Source organism: Cyprinus carpio, chromosome A15 (genome assembly GCF_018340385.1).
Source record: "Cyprinus carpio isolate SPL01 chromosome A15, ASM1834038v1, whole genome shotgun sequence".
Taxonomy (NCBI): Eukaryota; Metazoa; Chordata; class Actinopteri; order Cypriniformes; family Cyprinidae; genus Cyprinus; species Cyprinus carpio.
Window position 1 is genome coordinate 17801650 of NC_056586.1, and position 20074 is coordinate 17821723.

The window sequence follows — 20074 nt, forward strand, 5'->3', positions numbered from 1 at the left end:
ACTTTTCACTTTAAATAATTAGCAGGATCTAGGCATTACCTCACTTTACTGCACTATTTACCAAGTTTAACTGGCTCTTTTTTTAATGATCTAACATTTCATTCCATACAGTACATGTTAATGTTTTGTACATGCTCATGTGGTTTTGTTTGGGGGCCCTTTTAGACTTACCTTGTCTGTTGCTGCAAGTTTTGAAGTCATGATGGAGTTATTCTTTAGAACAGCCTTCCAGACACTCCATCACTCACACAACTTCAGAAAACAGGCCCTCATCCCCTCCTCTGTTTTATATGCTTTTGGGGGAAAAATGGACATTGCTGTGAAGAAAGATATGATAGCCCGTTCAATAATAATAATAATAATAATAATTATGTTTGTCAATGTTCTTAGTAGCTAAATCACCAAAGAGGTGCTCCATCTACAAACAAGAACAAGGAATGAATGACTCATCTACTTAACAACTGTATAAAAACAATTTAGCACAAGAGTGAACAGAGCCAAGTAGGCATTCCCTAGGCAACTATATAAAACACCTCCGCACTGCCCATACATTTTCTTAGTTTCAATTCTTGGTCTGTACCAAAGCCGTATGTGTTTCTTTAAATGCTACTAGCACAAATCCACACTTATTCTGAAATCAGACTGTGATTAATAGGTCTATCAGATGGTCTCTGGCCTCTGTGTATATATGGACGGACACCAAACCCTTAATTTCAGAAGCAGCACAGTGACTCACAGGGCCTGTATCAGAATCTAAATTTTTAACTGTCAACTGCACGGCTGACATTCGTTCACTGTGTACAAGGGCTGTGCGGAAAAGTTATAGTTCTTACGTTTTTTTTTATAGTTTTTTTTTTTTCCAGGATTCTTTGATGAAAAAAGTTTGAAAGAACAGCTTTTTAAAATGTATTTATTATTATTATTTATTAGAATTTTTTTGTATCAATGTAAAAGTGTTTACTGTCACTTCTGATCAATTTAATAATTTTATATATATATATATATATATATATATATATATATATATATATATATATATATATATATATATATATATATATATATATATGTATACACATACATTTTTATTTGATCCATTCTCTCTTATTTATTATGTAAAGTTTGGTTACTTTTATATTGACACCCACATAATATAGAAAATATTGTATATATAAAACATTGCACATCCCTAGTATGTGTACTATTTCTTGGTGTGGATGTTAATGAAGCAATGAGGTGTTGAGGGGGGTGTTTATGTGCTTTGATGGGTGGTAAAGCAAACTGCCCATCACTTTCAATGAGCTCCATGGGCAGAAACCTCAACTTGTGTCAGAAAGTGACCCTTCTGTTTGCAGGAGGGAAGAAGATCCTCAGTGACCTCTTTCTTTACTCCCCCCACCTCTTCCCATATCCCGCTGAGTGTCTCACAACAGACACATCACAACCTCTCCAGGACCTCTTCATTCAGACAGACAACACAATACATAAGCTGAACATAACCGTGCCTGTGCAGCTATTTGGTTTTTAACATGTTAGCGGAGTTCATTTAATGGTCATTGTGTATGTTTATACCATAAAAATCAGTAATGTTTCAGAACAAGTCCTCCGTCTCTGGCAGTTGTTTGACTGGTGTTGTCCACACCCTACCCCCTTCATCTCCCTGCCAAAACAATGGTGATCTCTGCTCTAATAATCTACCGCCCCGATTGGTCTGTCACAGATTACTCTTGGGCCGCCAGCTGTCGGGAGCTCAGCAAAGCTTTTTTTCCTTTTCTTTTTTGTAAGATCCCATCCATGATCCTGAAATTCCTCAATTTGAGAGTATTAACACGGCTTCATATACCTAGTCTGGGACCAAACCCAATTATTTTCATGCTTGTAAACAATAGAAGGTTAAAAGGAAACGGGAAAACCCTACTGCACCGTCCTGATAAGGGCCGATTCGCTTCCCAGCATCTCGGGAGCCAAGAGATCCTGGCTTCGGATCAATCTAGTTGAGTTTTTTTCCTCTTCCTTTCTACTTAAAGCTTTTGTGGATTTTGTTTTTATTTCTGAATCTGAATGGCCACGTTTGACTGCCTCTCTTATGGTGCAGGGTGGGTTTTGTAGGATAAATGTCCCAGAAGCACGCTTTCAGGCAAAATGTTATAGTGTAGAAGGATTAGTAACCAATCAGAGAACAGCAGTCGGTTAATTCCTTTAGAGTCTGCACCGAAACACAGTTAAAACAATGGTGAATGTATGTGTGTGTGTATGCATGCATTTAACCTCATGTTCTGTAGAAGAGACTGTGGAATTGGAGTTGAAATGCTGATATTGTATCAGAATTAATTGAAAGTGGAGACTTTGGGGCGTCTAATGAAAGGCGTTCTGTGAATAGGCTGCCAAAAATAGTAGCATTGCCAGGCGACTGTTATTGCAGCTGCTCCCATAACTTCAGTCTGCATGTACATAGATCCATGGTATTTACATGGGCAGATGCTCTAATGCTGGTTGTTTGTCTCCTAAAACAATGCCTGTAGTCTCTAGTGTAATATGATTGATAGCCCAGTGACTGACGGTTTCACTCTCTGATAACACGTATGATACTTGTCACTGTATGTGCCGGTCATACAAACAATGCACTGTAGTTTTATATGATTTAGTGGAGTAAAAACAGAAAGTAAGTCTCCTGTTATCAGTGATATATATATATATATATATTATACACACACACAACCTTTCAAAACTTAAAGGGATACTCCATCCCAAAATGAAAATTTTGTCATTAATCACTTACCCCCGTGTCGTTCCAAACCCGTAAAAGCTCTGTTCATCTTCGGAACACAATCTAAGATATTTTTGGATGAAAACCTGGAGGCTTGAGACTGTCCCATAGACTGCTAAGTAAATAACAGTGTCAAGGTCCATAGAAGGTATGAAAGTCGTCATCAGAATACTCCATCTGCCATCAGATGTGCAATCTGGGTTATATGAAGTGACGGGAACACTTTTTGTAAGCAAAGAAAACAAAAATAATGACTTTATTCAATAATTCGTTTGTCAACGGTCTCCTCTGTGTCTCTCCATATCACCGTATGCTGTGTATGCTCTTCTGTATCATCCGCGCCACAAGGATGCGCTGTTTTATTTCAAATCAAAGCTAAATACACATAGAAACAGCACATCCTTGTGGCAATTCATCAGGTTTTGGAAACCTGTTTTTAGTTTATTACACAGAAAACATGCTCCTTTGGCCCTTACCTAATCACTGCACTGAGAAAAATGCCATTTTATTAATCACTTTACAGCACACTTTAGACAACATCTGTAAATCACACTGAGCTTAAACTGTCATTCTCTTTGTGTGCCTCCTTTAGGAACAACAGAGCGCGTCTGCTTGATCCAGGGCACTGTAGAGGCGCTGAACAGTGTCCATGACTTCATCGCGGAGAAGGTGCGGGAGATGCCGCAGAGCGCTCAGAAAACAGAGCCAGTTAGCATACTTCAGCCACAGACCACCGTCAACCCTGATCGTGTCAAACAGGTGATGCCTCACTTCCTTTAACTCCTGTTTCCTGTTTCCTCTTGGTCCTTGCATTGATAATTAACTGCCTTTTTATTTATTCTACAATTAAATCAGATTTTTTTACACTTCTTTTTTGATCTGATACTTAATAAGTTATAATAAAAAGAACAAGCCCACAGACCCATGAATATAGTCGCAGAATGAAGTGAGGAGGGACATTTTGATTAGATCATTCTTTCTAATAAACAGTGTTAACTCAGTCAAACAGATCCCACTTGGTTTGGCCTTTGCGTTACGAGCAAACAAACTTTGAGTGTGTTTCAATTAGACAAGTCATTGATTGTGTACCGGCTATCTGTTTAGAAAATCATCGCCACAGGTCACTCCATTATTATGGTCCATTGATCTGCTGGGCTCCTGCATTGTTGTCATCCACTTCAATGATTCTTTCTCCTTTATTTATCATTTGCTTAATTAAATCACCCTTAGGACAAAGAGAGAGTTGGCTGTATTCATGAATAATTTACAACATGCCACCATTTTCTGTTCTTAATTTTTAGTTAAGCCTGTCCATTAAGGAAGTGTCCTCTTTGTGCTTATTGAGCAGTCTCTGTGAAGACAGGGCCATAACCTGAATTCGTAGAACATAAGTCCAAGATGCTTACCCCTGCAGAGCTGCCGACCTAATTATTTATGCATGTAATTATAGGGCTTATCAGCGGAGCAACACATCTCACTTTAGTGCACATTATTGTCTCTGCTGGGAGAGCATCACTGCAAGCCCTCTCTTCATTCTCCTGCATCGTGCAATATGACAAGCTATATTTTATATAGGGATGCAGAGAGATTAGAATGTGGAGATAAATTAAAAATATTCATGAGGTTGTTCAGCTGAGTCATTACTAACTTCCTTGAAACATATTTAGGCCTATTCTATTCATTAAACCAAGATTGCCTGATAGATAGGAAACTTTGCACAAATGTATAGTTTGTTTAACATTTTTGTTTAATGTATAATTAAATACAGGTCCTTCTCAAAAAATTAGCATATTGTGATAAAAGTTAATTATTTTCCATAATGTAATGATAAAAATTAAACTTTCATATATTTTAGATTCATTGCACACCAACTGAAATATTTCAGGTCTTTTATTGTTTTAATACTGATGATTTTGGCATACAGCTCATGAAAACCCAAAATTCCTATCTCAAAAAATTTGCATATTTCATCCCCGACCAATAAAAGAAAGTGTTTTTAATACAAAAAAAGGTCAACCTTCAAAATAATTATGTTCAGTTATGCACTCAATACTTGGTCGGGAATCCTTTTGCAGAAATGACTGCTTCAATGCGGCGTGGCATGGAGGCAATCAGCCTGAGGCACTGCTGAGGTGTTATGGAGGCCCAGGATGCTTCGATAGCGGCCTTAAGCTCATCCAGAGTGTTGGGTCTTGCGTCTCTCAACTTTCTCTTCACAATATCCCACAGATTCTCTATGGGGTTCAGGTCAGGAGAGTTGGCAGGCCAATTGAGCGCAGTAATACCATGGTCAGTAAACCATTTACCAGTGGTTTTGGCACTGTAAGCAGGTGCCAGGTCGTGCTGAAAAACGAAATCTTCATCTCCATAAAGCTTTTCAGCAGATGGAAGCATGAAGTGCTCCAAAATCTCCTGATAGCTAGCTGCATTGACCCTGCCCTTGATAAAACACAGTGGACCAACACCAGCAGCTGACATGGCACCCCAGACCATCACTGACTGTGGGTACTTGACACTGGACTTCAGGCATTTTGGCATTTCCTTCTCCCCAGTCTTCCTCCAGACTCTGGCACCTTGATTTCCGAATGACATGCAAAATTTGCTTTCATCCGAAAAAAAAAGTACTTTGGACCACTGAGCAACAGTCCAGTGCTGCTTCTCTGTAGCCCAGGTCAGGCGCTTCTGCCGCTGTTTCTGGTTCAAAAGCACACGCCTGTGCACGGTGGCTCTGGATGTTTCTACTCCAGACTCAGTCCACTGCTTCCGCAGGTCCCCCAAGGTCTGGAATCGGTCCTTCTCCACAATCTTCCTCAGGGTCCGGTCACCTCTTCTCGTTGTGCAGCGTTTTTTGCCACACTTTTTCCTTCCCACAGACTTCCCATTGAGGTGCCTTGATACAGCACTCTGGGAACAGCCTATTTCGTTCAGAAATTTCTTTCTGTGTCTTACCCTCTCGCTTGAGGGTGTCAATGATGGCCTTCTGGACAGCAGTCAGGTCGGCAGTCTTACCCATGATTGCGGTTTTGAGTAATGAACCAGGCTGGGAGTTTTTAAAAGCCTCAGGAATCTTTTGCAGGTGTTTAGAGTTAATTAGTTGATTCAGATGATTAGGTTAATAGCTCGTTTAGAGAACCTTTTCATGATATGCTAATTTTTTGAGATAGGAATTTTGGGTTTTCATGAGCTGTATGCCAAAATCATCAGTATTAAAACAATAAAAGACCTGAAATATTTCAGTTGGTGTGCAATGAATCTAAAATATATGAAAGTTTAATTTTATTATTACATTATGGAAATTAATGAAGTTTTATCACAATATGCAAATTTTTTGAGAAGGACCTGTATATATTCTATTATGAAATATTGTGTTCGATAATGAAATATATATCTCTAATATATAACTGAATATATTTCTATATATTATTATACAATTACAATAATAAAATAAATATACATATATAATATTTAACTATAGAATTATTTACAGGTATGTTTCTTTTATTGTATTTTTAAAATTTTATATATATATATATATATATATATATATATATATATATATATATATATATATATAATATTTTTTTTTAAAAAATTGAAGACCTATACATATAAAATTAGATAATTAAATATTGTAAATTTATTTTTTATTGTAATTTTATAATAATATATATTTCTGTATTATAAATATAAAGATATTACAACTGTAATTCAATTATATATATATATATAGTAATTTAAATATATATATATTTAGAAAGAATATTCAATATTTAGATTTTTTTTGCACTAAATTATTTTATTCTTCACTAGTCAGAATTGCGATTTTGCAATTGTAATTTAGGTCATATGATCTTGCACTGTCATTGCGTTCTTTTCCAATTGTCACCACACATGCGGCTGTTGGGGCATGTATCTCATTGCAGTAGACACAAATTGAGAGATAGAGGGCAAGAACTGAAGTCATATTAAGTAACAGCTGCTGATTTCGGGTCAGGAACGTCAACCACTGAGCCTGCAACCAAATGGTCAGGGCAGGAACGCGACTGACACCTAACTTAATCCTCCCGCACTTCCACACCCACCCAGCAGCACAGGAAATCAATCTGATCATCTAGATAGCTCATGGTTATGGATGGCTCATTGTTTAAGACAGTGTTTAACTCTAAACTCAGATGCTAAAGAGCCAACCTGCACCGGCTTCCTCTGGTCTGTACAGGTTTCCTCTGATCTTTTCCTCCGCCTGTTTCCCACATCCTGTTTGTTCCTATCCACACAGGAAATAGACCATTAATGTGCAGGAAGACAAGAGTCCCTAGGTAGACACAGTAAAATCACTGCAGTTGGGCATTTGCCTTTTGTGACAGAAGAGACACTGTATATGTGAGCAAACATTGCACTTGCTGCATTCCCAAACACATCAATCCTAATGCAGTTTATTCATCTGAAAATCTATAGTACTGAATATGGCAATTACAATAATTCTCAAATCATTGAAGAGTGTAGAAATACATATTCTCTACTTTGAGGATTAAGGATCAGCTATGAAATGACATTCACATAGTTGTTATGAACATTTTGACTTGTCACTGGAACATCATTAACGCTACCTCCTTCTTCGCGTATGATTTTGAAAAGTGGAACAATTTCTCTGTAATCTCTATTTTTCAACATCAAAGATAAAAGAATGAATTTCTCCATGCATCACTGGCTTTTCTGTAATAACCCACAGCTTTACTTCTATTATATTGATCAGTGGGATTGCCGTAAGTGGCTATGCTGTTTCAAACCATTCTTTCCCTTCACAACACCACCAAAGCCAGCCTATTTAATTATCCTGCATCGTGAATCTAATAAAAGTTCTCATTGGAGCACTACACCCGCACACACACATGGACAGCCAAGTGAAACACTGCTGTGTTCTCTGCTCATCTCCTAAATGAAAAGCGACATCAGGGAAATTGCTATAACGTCTAAAATTGAAAAAAAACCCTCTCATCAAATAGCCAAACCATCCCTTTTCTCCCCTCCCCTCTCCGCTCTCTAGAGGGATGGTGATTGGCTAAAATATTTTATGCCTTTTTTAACCTTCATATCCATCACCCGGCCAGGAAAAAGGTCACTGTCTCTCCACGGAGTATCGATCTCATTTCCAGAAGAGCCAATGGAGAGAGAAAGTCTTACACAATATTGGTTGTTGGACAAGGAAGTACATCCTCTAATGCCGGGCATCAAATCTCTTTTGGGTGAAAGAAAGGACAGATGCCGTTTGTGTTGGGTGTCTATAGCATTTGCAGACTCTGTTGGTTGTTTGTTTATACAGTCACAGCGTATTTGTAGAAAGTATGTGTAGATCTTTCATTCACTATCTTATGAGTTTTTACAGGGTCATGGAAAATATGGAAATATGAGGTAACTGTGGTTTCCAGGCCCTGAGAATTTTTTTTTTTTAGAATGAATACATTTTTTCTGTTAATTTATAAACCATTTTATATATATAAAAAGGATTTATCTAATTAAATATTTGTATTAATTTATACCAATATTTTATTGGCTAGAAATGGTTTTTTGTGAGTATAATCTCAATAAAATGATTTCTAAAAATTATTAATTAATTAAATCAAACAAGTGAAAATTTTCTTACATTTCTCTTCTAGATTTGTGCATCTTTAAAAATTTTGTTTGTCTTGCAGTTGCTCTTTATAATTTTATAATTATTGCATTCACAATCTGCACTTAAATTCCATGCCAAAAATATTTTCACTATAAAAAAAGGACTTTTTCATTTGTTTGTGATTAATAATTTTAACACATATAAAACCACTACATGTGATGACATTTGTCAAAAGAGGTATAAAAGTACTGTTTTCACTCTATATGCAAACATAAAGACATGAAATAGCATGTCCGATGAATGATACAAGAGGATACTAATAAGTCAGAATGATGAGCTTTATTATCAGGGATTATATTGGCTATTTCAGAAGAATTGACATGTCTATATCAAGTCTCACAGTGAGAGTCGCACCTACCTTAAAGGCAGGTCGTCCCATTGATATTGGACTGTGGTGATCTCATATTGTCTATGTGTGAGAGGATGCTCTATCCGAAGCTCGCACAGCTCTAATCCTGAGCCGTACCCCTGGAGATATGAGTTGTAACATTCTTTGATGGATGCAGGACTTGAGCTGTCTGAAATGGCATAAAAATCAATAATAAATTAGGTCTGTATTAAATATGCATCTGTAAGGCGCATACTTGATTTGGTGTTGCTCTGCGTTAGGGTTCTGGAGAGAACTTTGATGTCAAGGCTAGCGGTTCAAGGCTGTTGAGATGGATATTTTCTGTTGCAAGTTTATTTTATGTAGATATCCACATTTAAAGACTTTTAATCATGCAACGTACTGAGCTTATAGGGATAGTTTTCCAATTTCTGTCCTTATTTACTCACCTTCACTTACTTTCTTCTGTGGAACTGATGTAAATGATGACAGTATTTTCATTTTTTTGTAAACTATCCACTTTAATTAAGATGTTTATGTTATATTCTAGATGTTTATACAAATTAAGGTCAATCTGAGACTTAAAATATGAATTTGTTCTATTGGAGAGAGCAGCACACTGGATTTTGGGGAGATTGAGGACCCTATTTTAGTTTACAATGAGCTCGGACATTACAGGACAGACTATTTTTGGGCACATCACCCCTTGTGATTTCACTTAGGGTTATTTAATGCAGTCTAGATAGCTGAGGATTAAAATTATTTATTTATGGAGGAAACTGTTGTCTTTTGCACTCATAAATGCAAGTTTATTGCTTTGAAATGTCTCCAAATATATAATTTTTACCACCATCATGTCTAAAAGTAGAAAGAAAAAAATGAAATTTAGTAGTATAACAAGATTTAATAAGCTGAAAAAAATTGGTGTGGAAACAATTTTAAGTCAGAAATTGCTAGTAAATTTCACAAATAATTACAGCAAGAAACATTAAAGGAAATGTGAATTTTAAGTATAAAGACTGAAATAGTAATTTATTTTAAAACATACTCTAGTAATAATTTATTTACGATGTTGAACATATTTTTTACAGTGTACAGGTGAAATGACTTTACAGGCGCTACACACTCATTGAGAAGCTAGTTGTGTTTTGCTCTTGTGCTCAAAATATAAAACGACAATGAAAATCAGCCGTATCACAAGCTCACTTGCTGCATGTGAGCCTGACAGAAAGAATACTAGGGAGTGAAAATTGAGAGTCGACCACTCGTACAGGACCCTCGCTAGCAAACAACAACCTTTCACGACAGTCATAAGACCAAGGTGAGGAGGAGGAGGAGGACAGGGTGTTATTTTTAACTGGTGTGGAGTCTTTTTTTTTTTTCTTTGTCAATGCCAGCAGCCAGAGCATACAGGCAGATGCTGTACAGAGATGGGCGGCTAAGCCCGGGATCAGGAGACAGGCGATTAACCCAAAGGCAAGCGCTTAAGACTTCAAAGTGCAAACAGCTACGGCTCTAGAGTCCGGCACTGTTCCGGGGACAGAGGTTGGGAGGGGGAACAGTTGCTCGGGTGGGATGTGCCAGGGGGTCACATTGTTTGAGACCCCTGCCACCTTCAGGACTGGGTGCATTTTGCTGGCACATCAGTAGAAAGAGTTTAGAGGAAGTTTGAATTGCTTTTTTCAGAGGCAGAACTGTTTTTATAATGTGCACCCGGATACAAGGACTCCTGGGGCCTCATCAGCAAAAAACCCACACAGAACAAGACTGCATCCTTTGATTCAATTTGGCTATTCTCAGATGCTGCTCTAATTATTTTCATTTTCTTTTTTTTGCAGTAATAGAACAAAGTAACACAGTCTACATAAGGAGTACATACATGTCCTTCATGGCTGACCAATCTTTCATTGCCCATTACCCACAACCCCCTGCAGCATCCTCCGACAATTCATCAAAGGCTTCTAGTCCCAGATGACTGGTGGCACAGCGGCAGCAGGCGTCTCTCTCTTTCACTCACTCTCTCTCTCGTCTTGCACTCTTTATTTCTCTGTCTCAGCCTCCCTCTTCCGATCACTCTTTTATAGATAGACATAGCAGGCATCCACCTCCTCTAGCTCAGCACTTGGATGCATTCAGGGAAATTAACCTGCATATGTGTCGACGCTGCTCGATTCCTACCAAACAGGATCATTTCTATCAGCACTTCTTCTGCCAAGTGCCATCATCAAAAATGATGGCATCATAAAGAAAGAGGAGGAAGAACTGGATCTGCTAAAAGCAACAAATGTTACTTGCTAATAGTTGCTAATATTTATTTTAAAAAATAATCATCTTATTGTGGATATTTGGTGTAAGTGTAAGAGTGTTTGTTGCTAATTTTTTTTTTGGATAGATAGATATATTGACTAATAATGATTACCGTCTATATATCAAAAGCACAAATGTTTTCAACATTGATAATAATAATAATAAATGTTTCTTGAGCACCAAATCAGCATATTATAATGATTTCTGAAGGATCAGAGTAATGGAGTAATGGCTGCTGAAAATTCAGCTTTGCCATCACAGGGATCAATTAAATTTAAAAATATTAAAATTACATTCAAATTGAAAACAGCTATTTTAAATTGTAATAATATTTCACAATATTACTGTTTTTTATTATTATTAAATGAATGCAACCTTGGTGAGCGTAAGAAAAAAGTTTTTAAAAATATCTTGCCATCCTCAAACTTTTGAAAGATAGCAAATAAATATTGGCATTATATCAGCCAGTTGACTATGTATTTTTAGTTGAAATAATTATATAAAAAAAATATAATATTAAATAGGTAAAAAGATAATAATAATAATAGTGTGCATACAGTCTACTTATTTAATTAATTAAGGCCTTCTGAAGCAAAGTGCTGTGTTTGTGTAAGAAAAAGATCCTCATTGATATGAATATCATATCAATATGATATGAGTGCACATTAAAATCTGATTCAGTTTAAGCCTGAAAATTTGTGAATCAATTTAAAAACTCCTTTGAACAAAAGGTCACAAGTCTAATCTGCTAATATATCATTTAGCAAAACAGACGCATTTTCACTGGAGGTCTCAGACCTTTGGATTGCAATGTATATGTACTGATCAATCACAGTATGTCTCTGGTGCCAAAAACAATCTGCTTTCCATTACATTAAATGGTAATCGTGAATACAATTATTTTGCTCAAAACGTTCCTCAAACAAGGTTCTGTTTATTCTAGCAAGATAAAAGGTGAATGTAGGAGTCCATGAAATTTCCTGTTGGCAGTTTTTCATTTCTATGCTAATTCGGCTGAGAATAATGAGAGCTCGAGCTACAGTGGCAAGGCTAAACAGCCTCTGTAAAGACATGTCTGTGGGCAGCGAGCTTCAGCAGACCTTGAGGCAAAGAGTGAAAAGAACGAAACAGCTCACAAAAGAAACAAACGTAAAGGCTGAGCCGATCACCTCCCCCTCCCCAGCCTCTCACACTCTCTCTCCTTTTCTCTAGTCTCTCCTTCGCTTTGTTCATATACACACACACATGCAAACACACGCCCCCACAGACACACACATCCTTCTTCACTCACATCTACCCGCTCCTCTCGTCTCCCCTTTTTACCATTTTCATCTCTCTATCTGTCATTTTGACAGTGCAAATATTCTGAATCCAGCATTGTCAAAGCTTTTCATTAAACAGAGTAATTAACTGTCAAAGCGAACATCACACCGCATATTTTGTTTTCTCACAATGCTACGGTGCGTAGATGTATCCGGCAATGATCAAAGAGATCAAGTGCTAATTTGTCGGTTCAATTAATGAGTGAAAATGTCAAGTTACACGGACGAAATTCAAAATGTGTGTAATGTTTTCTTACATACGACTGAGTATTGTTAGTTTTTGTGTATATGTGAGCACATGCAGTATTATGGCACAAGTAGCTGGTGGTTTTAAGTGAATGGTTGCGAGCATATAAGGTGGGGGGTGGGAGGGTGGTTGGTTGGTTGGTTGCTATGCATCATTCCGACTCCCTTTCAGTCCCCCTTGAATGCTGGAGTTGAGTTTCCATGGAAACACTGACCCCTGGGAGTCGATGCTTTTCAGGAGGAGCCTCTTTTTACCTAGTGATTCACAGCTCAGGAAGTACAAGAACAAAACACACAAGCATCTTTATATTTATCTTATAATACACCATTTTCTGGGTTCATCAGTGCCGCAGTTTTCCTCTTTTGCGATAATAATAATTTTTATAATAATTTAATTGTAATCAGATTTTTTGTTTTCTGTTTCCTATCTCTTATATATTTTTATATTCTTCTTGGTTGTGTTTTATATCTCTGATAAATTTATATTTTTGTATAAATGTATTTTTGTCATTATTAATAGTTTTGTTGTTTTTTAATTTTTTTTTTTGTAATTTTAGTACTCCAACATGTTTAAGTAAGGCAAGATTTCTCATTTTCATTTAAGTTTATCTAAGATGTATATTTTATTTAAGATAAATTAGTGAAAATGTTTTTAATGGTTTTATTTATTTAACAATACCAACACTGAGATAAACTTTTTAAATACATTTGTTGTATTTTAATATCATATTTTACAGTCAGCCTAATGTGACACAATCTGAAAAAATCACATCATACTATGTAAATTGTCGACATAGAAATAAATTCAAATAGGAAAGAAATCCCAGATAATTTAATGAACACATTTAGGAACAGTGCTTACGGCAACATTTTAACAAGATCAGTATGTTCTGTGTGAGGCTTTGGTTAAAAAAAAAGTACCAGCATGAGTCACTGCTTGATCAGAGGAGCAAATCTTTCTAAGTTAGGGAAGAAACCATGGGAACTACTGTTTACACTTTTTTTCCCCTCTATCAATGAGGAAACTGTTATTCGCAGACATAGTCTAAAACTTATTCTCTGAGAACACTAAATTGCTGTTCTGCTAAATTACCAGATTAAACTAATTTGTTAGATGTAACTTGATTTGTGGTTCAATGATACAGAATGTGCATTTTGTATTCTTTAATTTTTGGCAATGGCAACTAGAAGCAAAGTATTAACTGTAAAGTCTAAAAGCAATGCTTTGGTTTTCAGTACATATGGGTACAGTTGATGCAAAAATAGTTATGTTCAAAGACATTGATTGTGCTACTACTAATGGGCTCCCAGTGGATAAAAACCATACTTCTTACTTTTAAAACCCAAAGAGAAATGGTGCATGCTAAACTAGCACAAGACTGCTGGTTTCACTAGAGTGACTCATTAACTGACACTGGCCTCTCTGCTTATCTTCACTTTAGGCCAAGCTGATAGTGCCCAACAGCACGGCAGGGCTGATCATCGGCAAGGGTGGAGCCACAGTGAAGGCCGTCATGGAGCAGTCTGGTGCCTGGGTCCAGCTCTCACAGAAACCCGAAGGCATCAACCTGCAGGAACGCGTCGTCACCATCAGCGGGGAGCCTGAGCAGAACCGCAAGGCCGTGGAGATCATTGTGCAGAAGATCCAGGAGGACCCGCAGAGCAGCAGCTGTCTGAACATCAGTTACTCCAACATCTCTGGCCCTGTGGCCAACTCCAATCCCACCGGTTCCCCATACGCCAACTCGGCAGAGGTAATGCCGGCTGCTGCCGCGGCGGCGGCGGCCACGGCCTCCAGTCTCCTGGGGCAGGCCAGTCTGGCGGGAGTGGGCGCCTTCCCCACCACCATGTCCAGCTTCTCAGGGAACGACCTGCTGGCTATCACATCTGCACTGAACACGTTGGCCAGCTACGGATACAATACCAACTCCCTGGGCCTAGGGCTCAACCCTGCGGCTGCCTCAGGAGTCCTCGCTGCTGTGGCCGCAAGCGCTAACCCCGCCGCAGCTGCGGCCGCCAACCTGCTAGCCTCCTACGCCAACGACGCAACCACCAGCTCCGGCCACCACGCGACCAGCCTGGGAGGCTTCACGCTAGGCTCACTCGCTGCTGCCACCGGAGCCACCAATGGCTACCTGAGCGCTGCTTCCCCACTGATGGCGAGTTCACTACTGGCCACCGAGAAGCTGACCGAAGGGGCCAAAGATGTGGTGGAGATTGCAGTGCCGGAGAACTTGGTTGGCGCCATTTTGGGGAAAGGAGGCAAAACGCTTGTGGAGTACCAAGAACTGACGGGAGCCCGCATCCAGATCTCTAAAAAGGGAGAGTTTGTTCCTGGTACCAGAAACCGTAAAGTTACCATTACCGGATCGCCAGCCGCCACACAGGCAGCCCAATATCTTATCAGCCAGCGAATCACATACGAGCAGGGTGTGAGGGCCACCAATCCGCAGAAGGTGGGCTAAAAACAGGGAGTATGAAAAAAGGAGAGAAAAAGAGTGGGGGATGGGGAAGATACAGAGAAAGATGGAGGGCGTGAATATCAACGAAAATCAGCCACATTCTTTGCGGGAAAAATCTCAGTATTAAAAAAAATAGATGGAAAAAATTCCTCTCAAAGTGGAAAATTTAAAAAAGAAAAATGTGTAAAATGTAAATATGGGTTTAATCCTTATGTTCTGGATTTTTATTGGTTGATTTTGTTTTGTTTTTCTTTTGTTTTAGTTTTTTTGTGCATTTTCTGGACAGCAGTGAATGGCATTTCAACCTGGCATGCTGCCACGCTGCAGTTCAAAGCAGGTGGGCAAGGTGGTAGGATGGGGGACAATGGGGTGGAGCAATCCCAGGAATCAGCCCTTTCCCCACCCCCATCCCCTCCTAGCTGACAGATTTTTCTTCTTTAATTTTTTTGTCCTTAGTTTAACTCCCAACCTTTCGCCCATGCCTTCTCTTTAAGAGGGCCTAAGACTGATTATATATCTCCCCCAGTCTGTGACACCCCATACCCCACCCCAGCCCCCCTCGCCCCAGCCCTCCCAATCCCAGCCGGCCTGACCCTGCCCCGCACTGGGCAGGATAGGGCAGGGGATGTGAGGCTGCTGCAGGGTCTCTCAGCACCACTAGACATTTACCTGGGGTTCCAGTTGGACCAGGTGCATGCCACTACAGATGTTGTTAGCATAAGGGAAGCTTGTAGATAATGTTTGCGGACATAGGCCAGGACGCAAAACGCACCTGAATCTTTCGTACCAGAGCTCCTAGAAATTGTGGCATTTGTCTATGGGATTCAAGGTCTGGTGTTTATACAAATACTATTATCATTATTATTATTACTACTACTACTATTATTATTATTATTATTACAAATTATCATCACCATCAACGTTATTTATTAATATGATTTCACCCATAAGGACTGAAGTTTTTTCTTTTGTTTTTCTTAATCTGTGAATTCAGGTTGACATGAATGTAAAGACAATATTTTGGATTTAGTTTTTTATTTAAGTAGATTGAATCGTGTGTCCATGTAATATATGTCTTATTTAACGTCCAGTGATAACTGCACCGTCGGCACCAACAGAGAGAATAGGGGCAGATGTACTGTACAAAAAACACGCACCCTCAGCAAACTATTACCAGACTTAAATGCTGAAAATGCAACTAAACATACACAGACTTGAAATCACAGTGGGACTAGACAATTTATTCACATATCTACTGAATGAGAATGTAGGTCTTTGCACAAGTCCAAGGGAGTGTATCAGAATATGACTTTATATGAAAGCCAATCCCTTTCTGTAACGTCCCAAAACATATCCCCGTCTTTACTCTATGCTGCCCCTCTGCAGCACGAGAGATTGTGCACTTTGAGCCGCTGCAGTCGAGTATCTGCGCAAATCTGCTGGAAAATTTGCATAGATATTCCATATCAAATCAGAAATTGGCCCTCAGAGCTCTGAGGCGTTTCATGAACACATACTACTGAAAGACTAAGAACAAATTCTGATCTGCACAGGCTGCTTAGTAACATGGTCCTATCTGGAAATCCCAGGTTGTGTGTTCTATTGTGACTATACATCCTGAGTCACCAGTACATCTAATTCTAGAATGGGCTACCCATGTGAAGATCTTCCTGTGCAGATCCGAACTACCATGTGCGACGTATGTGCTGCTAATAAGGTCCTATTTCCTTTTTGTTTTGAATCTGAGTACACTGAATTTTGTCTTAATGCACTGTGAAGTGTGGAGGCCGTGATGGAAGGCCAAAAAAAGTCAGGGTTTCTATATCGTTATCACATCGAAGCATCACCATGATGGAATGTACTCGTGTGGAACGTCTCATATTTATAACAACCTCCATGGAGTCAAGGTATCGCTTACCGTAGGGTGGAAAGGAAGCCTGGATGGTTTGTTAGGTTGAGGTCAGACTCTTCGGACCAGTTTTCTTTTTTTGGCATCATGTTGCAGTATCCAACCTTAACTTTCCAAGTGTGCACTAACTAACCGCCAGCTGACCGTGTATATTTATCGTGAAGGGGCAGAGGATGGTATATTCTGTACGCTTAAACTTTAGGTGTCCTCCAAAACTATTATGTGTCTAAACAACTGTTATTGATTCTTTACCGGCTGGAATGAGCTGAAAAATACCAAACTGCTCTTTATTACAGAAACCACAAAACTTTAGCACAGAGAGCACTTCCTAAAGAATAATTAGCCCAACAGAAAAAGACAGAGTTTGTGCTCTCTCTCCCAAAGACTAAATTATGATTCTTTCCTCTCCTTTGCTATTGGAGCACAAGGGAGAGTAAATCTGAACCGATTGGTAAGGAGGCTTCTTTATTCTCATCTAAAAACCATCACCTCCCCTCACCTCAACACCCTTTTTTACCTTTGTGCACCCCCATTCTGACACATCAACCCAGAGACCCCCTTTTCTCTCACATCTCTCCATGGGTGGCGATGTCTGGTGTAACAGTGCATGTCTGCTTGCCCTTTCACGAAACAATGATGGTGCAAAAGGGAAGATGCGCCTACAGAGTAGAACTAGAAGCTTGCAGTAGATCATGATCGCACACATCACACCTTCAAAAAGGGACTTATTACAAGCCATCCATGTGTTTGTATGGTGTGTATGTGTGTGTATATGCGTGTAAAGGTGATAGGTTTGGATAGATATGAATGTGTCTAGCAGTTGTGCCCAAGGTGAGGAGATCTAACAAGCAACTGAAAAAGCAATGACTCGAGGTACTCTACTATAAGAGAGTTCCAAGGTTTTTTTTTTTTGGTGCAATTTTCAAACAGTAGGACGTAATAGTTCAGATTTGAAGATGAAAACGAGGAAGTGATGGCAATCACGCCAAAAACGCCTCCGCATTTTAGAGTGCATCTATGTGTTTGGTTTTACCCATGATGCAGTACTTCATCAGACACTTACCCCAGATCAGATACCCCAGATCATTTTTTTGTAAAAAAAAATAAATAAAAATAATAAATGGTTTAATTGCCGTTTGATCTAAGACACATAAAAAAACAAGATATTAACAAGATATTACTGTGAGAATTCAATGTGAAAACTATAAAAAGGTGCCAACATAGTGTCAAGGAGCAGCTTTCTGTTTTGTTGTTTTTGTATTCAGTACTAAAAGTACATATGGGAGGGGGAGGGAGGTGGGGGGGTCTCGGTTTTTTTTTTAGTAACTGGGAAAATAGATCAAATGTGATGAGTACTGAAAGCAATATACGTAGTAGCATGTCGTCCTGTCTTGTCCTTTTATTCTGTCTGTGTAGGAGCTTTGGATTTACCTAGATGTTGAGTAGATTTGCATATACTGTTTTTTAAGTTGTGAAGATGCTGCTATTGAATAAGTGATGTACTAAAATTTAAGATTAAAAAACATATCTGGTCAGTCATTTAGCAGGATGTGGTAGCTGTAAGAGGTGTAACTAAATGCTACATTGATAATGAAATAATTGCTATATCAATGGATTAAATAAACCTGTGCCAAAATAGATCTTTACGGATTAAATGTGATTTAAACACCATTAGTTAAGAGCATACTTTTGTAATTTAAAAAAAGAAAAAAAATGTGAAAAGTGCCAAACAAGCCACAGTTAAGATATAACTAGCGGGGGTAAAGTGACTAGATAAGCAAAAAATAGACATTAGCACTATAAGGTTGAGAGTTTTCTGCCCCCTTAAACTAACTAGTCCTTGTAAAAAAAGAAGGGTGGGATTCATCTCGTAGGCCAAACAAAAGCAGGGTGCCATGTGGCCATTAACACACTTCCCTGGGGCTAAAAGACTGCCGAGTTAGCTTAGCATGGTTCAGGTTTTATAAGTTATCAGCATTCTTAAGTCAGCCTTTTATAGTTCTGAAAATGTATTTTGTGAAGATAGATGTTATCTTTTTTGCACGTCGATATTGCATGATACCAAGTGAAGCGTGGATTAAAAAAAAAAAAGATAACACACAAAAAAAAAAACAATTAAAAACAATTAGGCAATGTGCATTCATTTTGAGGACAAAACTTTGCATGGCAACAACAGTTTGAGCTATTAAATTAGCTTTTTCACATTTTTACCTTTTTATTTTTACAGCTTTGCTAAGACCAAGCTGGAGTTTTTGTTGTCCATGAAAACTAGGCCACAGAAACCAAAACCATTCATAGTCATGGTCACATTCAGCGTCATAACTATAGCACTCATTTTGTATAGACTTATCAATGTTTTGTGATTATTTATAAGAAAAACAATGGGAAAAGTTGGGAATGGAGGGTTTCTTTAGCGACATTAACATGGCCGTGAATGTATTCACCACTACATAAGTTTGCATATCACTCTTTCGATCATGATTTCAGGGCTTTTGTTTGCTGTGTCAGTACTAACATCATTAGGCTTCTGTTCTTTAGCTTGTTCTGCCATCACTGCACATTAAGCTTGACCCATTCTCGCGATAATATGCACTTTATACTTCTCTTACGCTTCACGCCACCCCAGATAAAAACAGCCCTGTTTTCCGAATGACAGCAAACGCAGTGACACCGCTAAACTGCTTGAATCCTTTACCTCAGACCTCCATGAATAAAGGAAAGGGGCGGGACTTCCTGATGACGTCATAATGCAATGATGCGGCACTACTGTTTGCATGAGAAAGGATTGGCCAGATGTTCGAAGCTGACCAAAAATGGCAGAATAGTTTTTACAGAAATTGAAATGTTATTTTGACAGTGTTTTTTATTATTACTATCAATGATAAGAAGTGCCAAAAAGGGCATGTTGTTGTTTTTTTCCTCTCTCTCTCTTTTAAGGCCATGCTGAGACTTCATTATCAAAATTGCACTGTGCTTAGTCATGGTTGCTATGTTTTTTTTGTGCGTAGAAGAGATGGCGCAGTTGTGTTTTTGTGCACGCGTCTAGTAGTTTCTCACACGGT

The 20074-nt window shown here is 38.6% G+C and overlaps 1 protein-coding gene across 2 annotated transcripts in view; it reads left to right on the forward strand.

Moving 5' to 3' along the window:
- Window positions 1–19118, forward strand: part of LOC109088446 (RNA-binding protein Nova-1-like) — a 51743-nt gene extending 32625 nt beyond the window's left edge. For both annotated transcript variants that reach the window (XM_042771292.1, XM_042771293.1), the window contains 2 exons: window positions 3360–3526; window positions 14084–19118. In XM_042771292.1, coding sequence (XP_042627226.1) covers window positions 3360–3526; window positions 14084–15106 — 1190 coding nt within the window. In that variant the 3' untranslated portion in view covers window positions 15107–19118. The remainder of the gene's footprint in view (window positions 1–3359; window positions 3527–14083) is intronic.
- The last annotated feature ends 956 nt before the right edge of the window (window positions 19119–20074 follow it).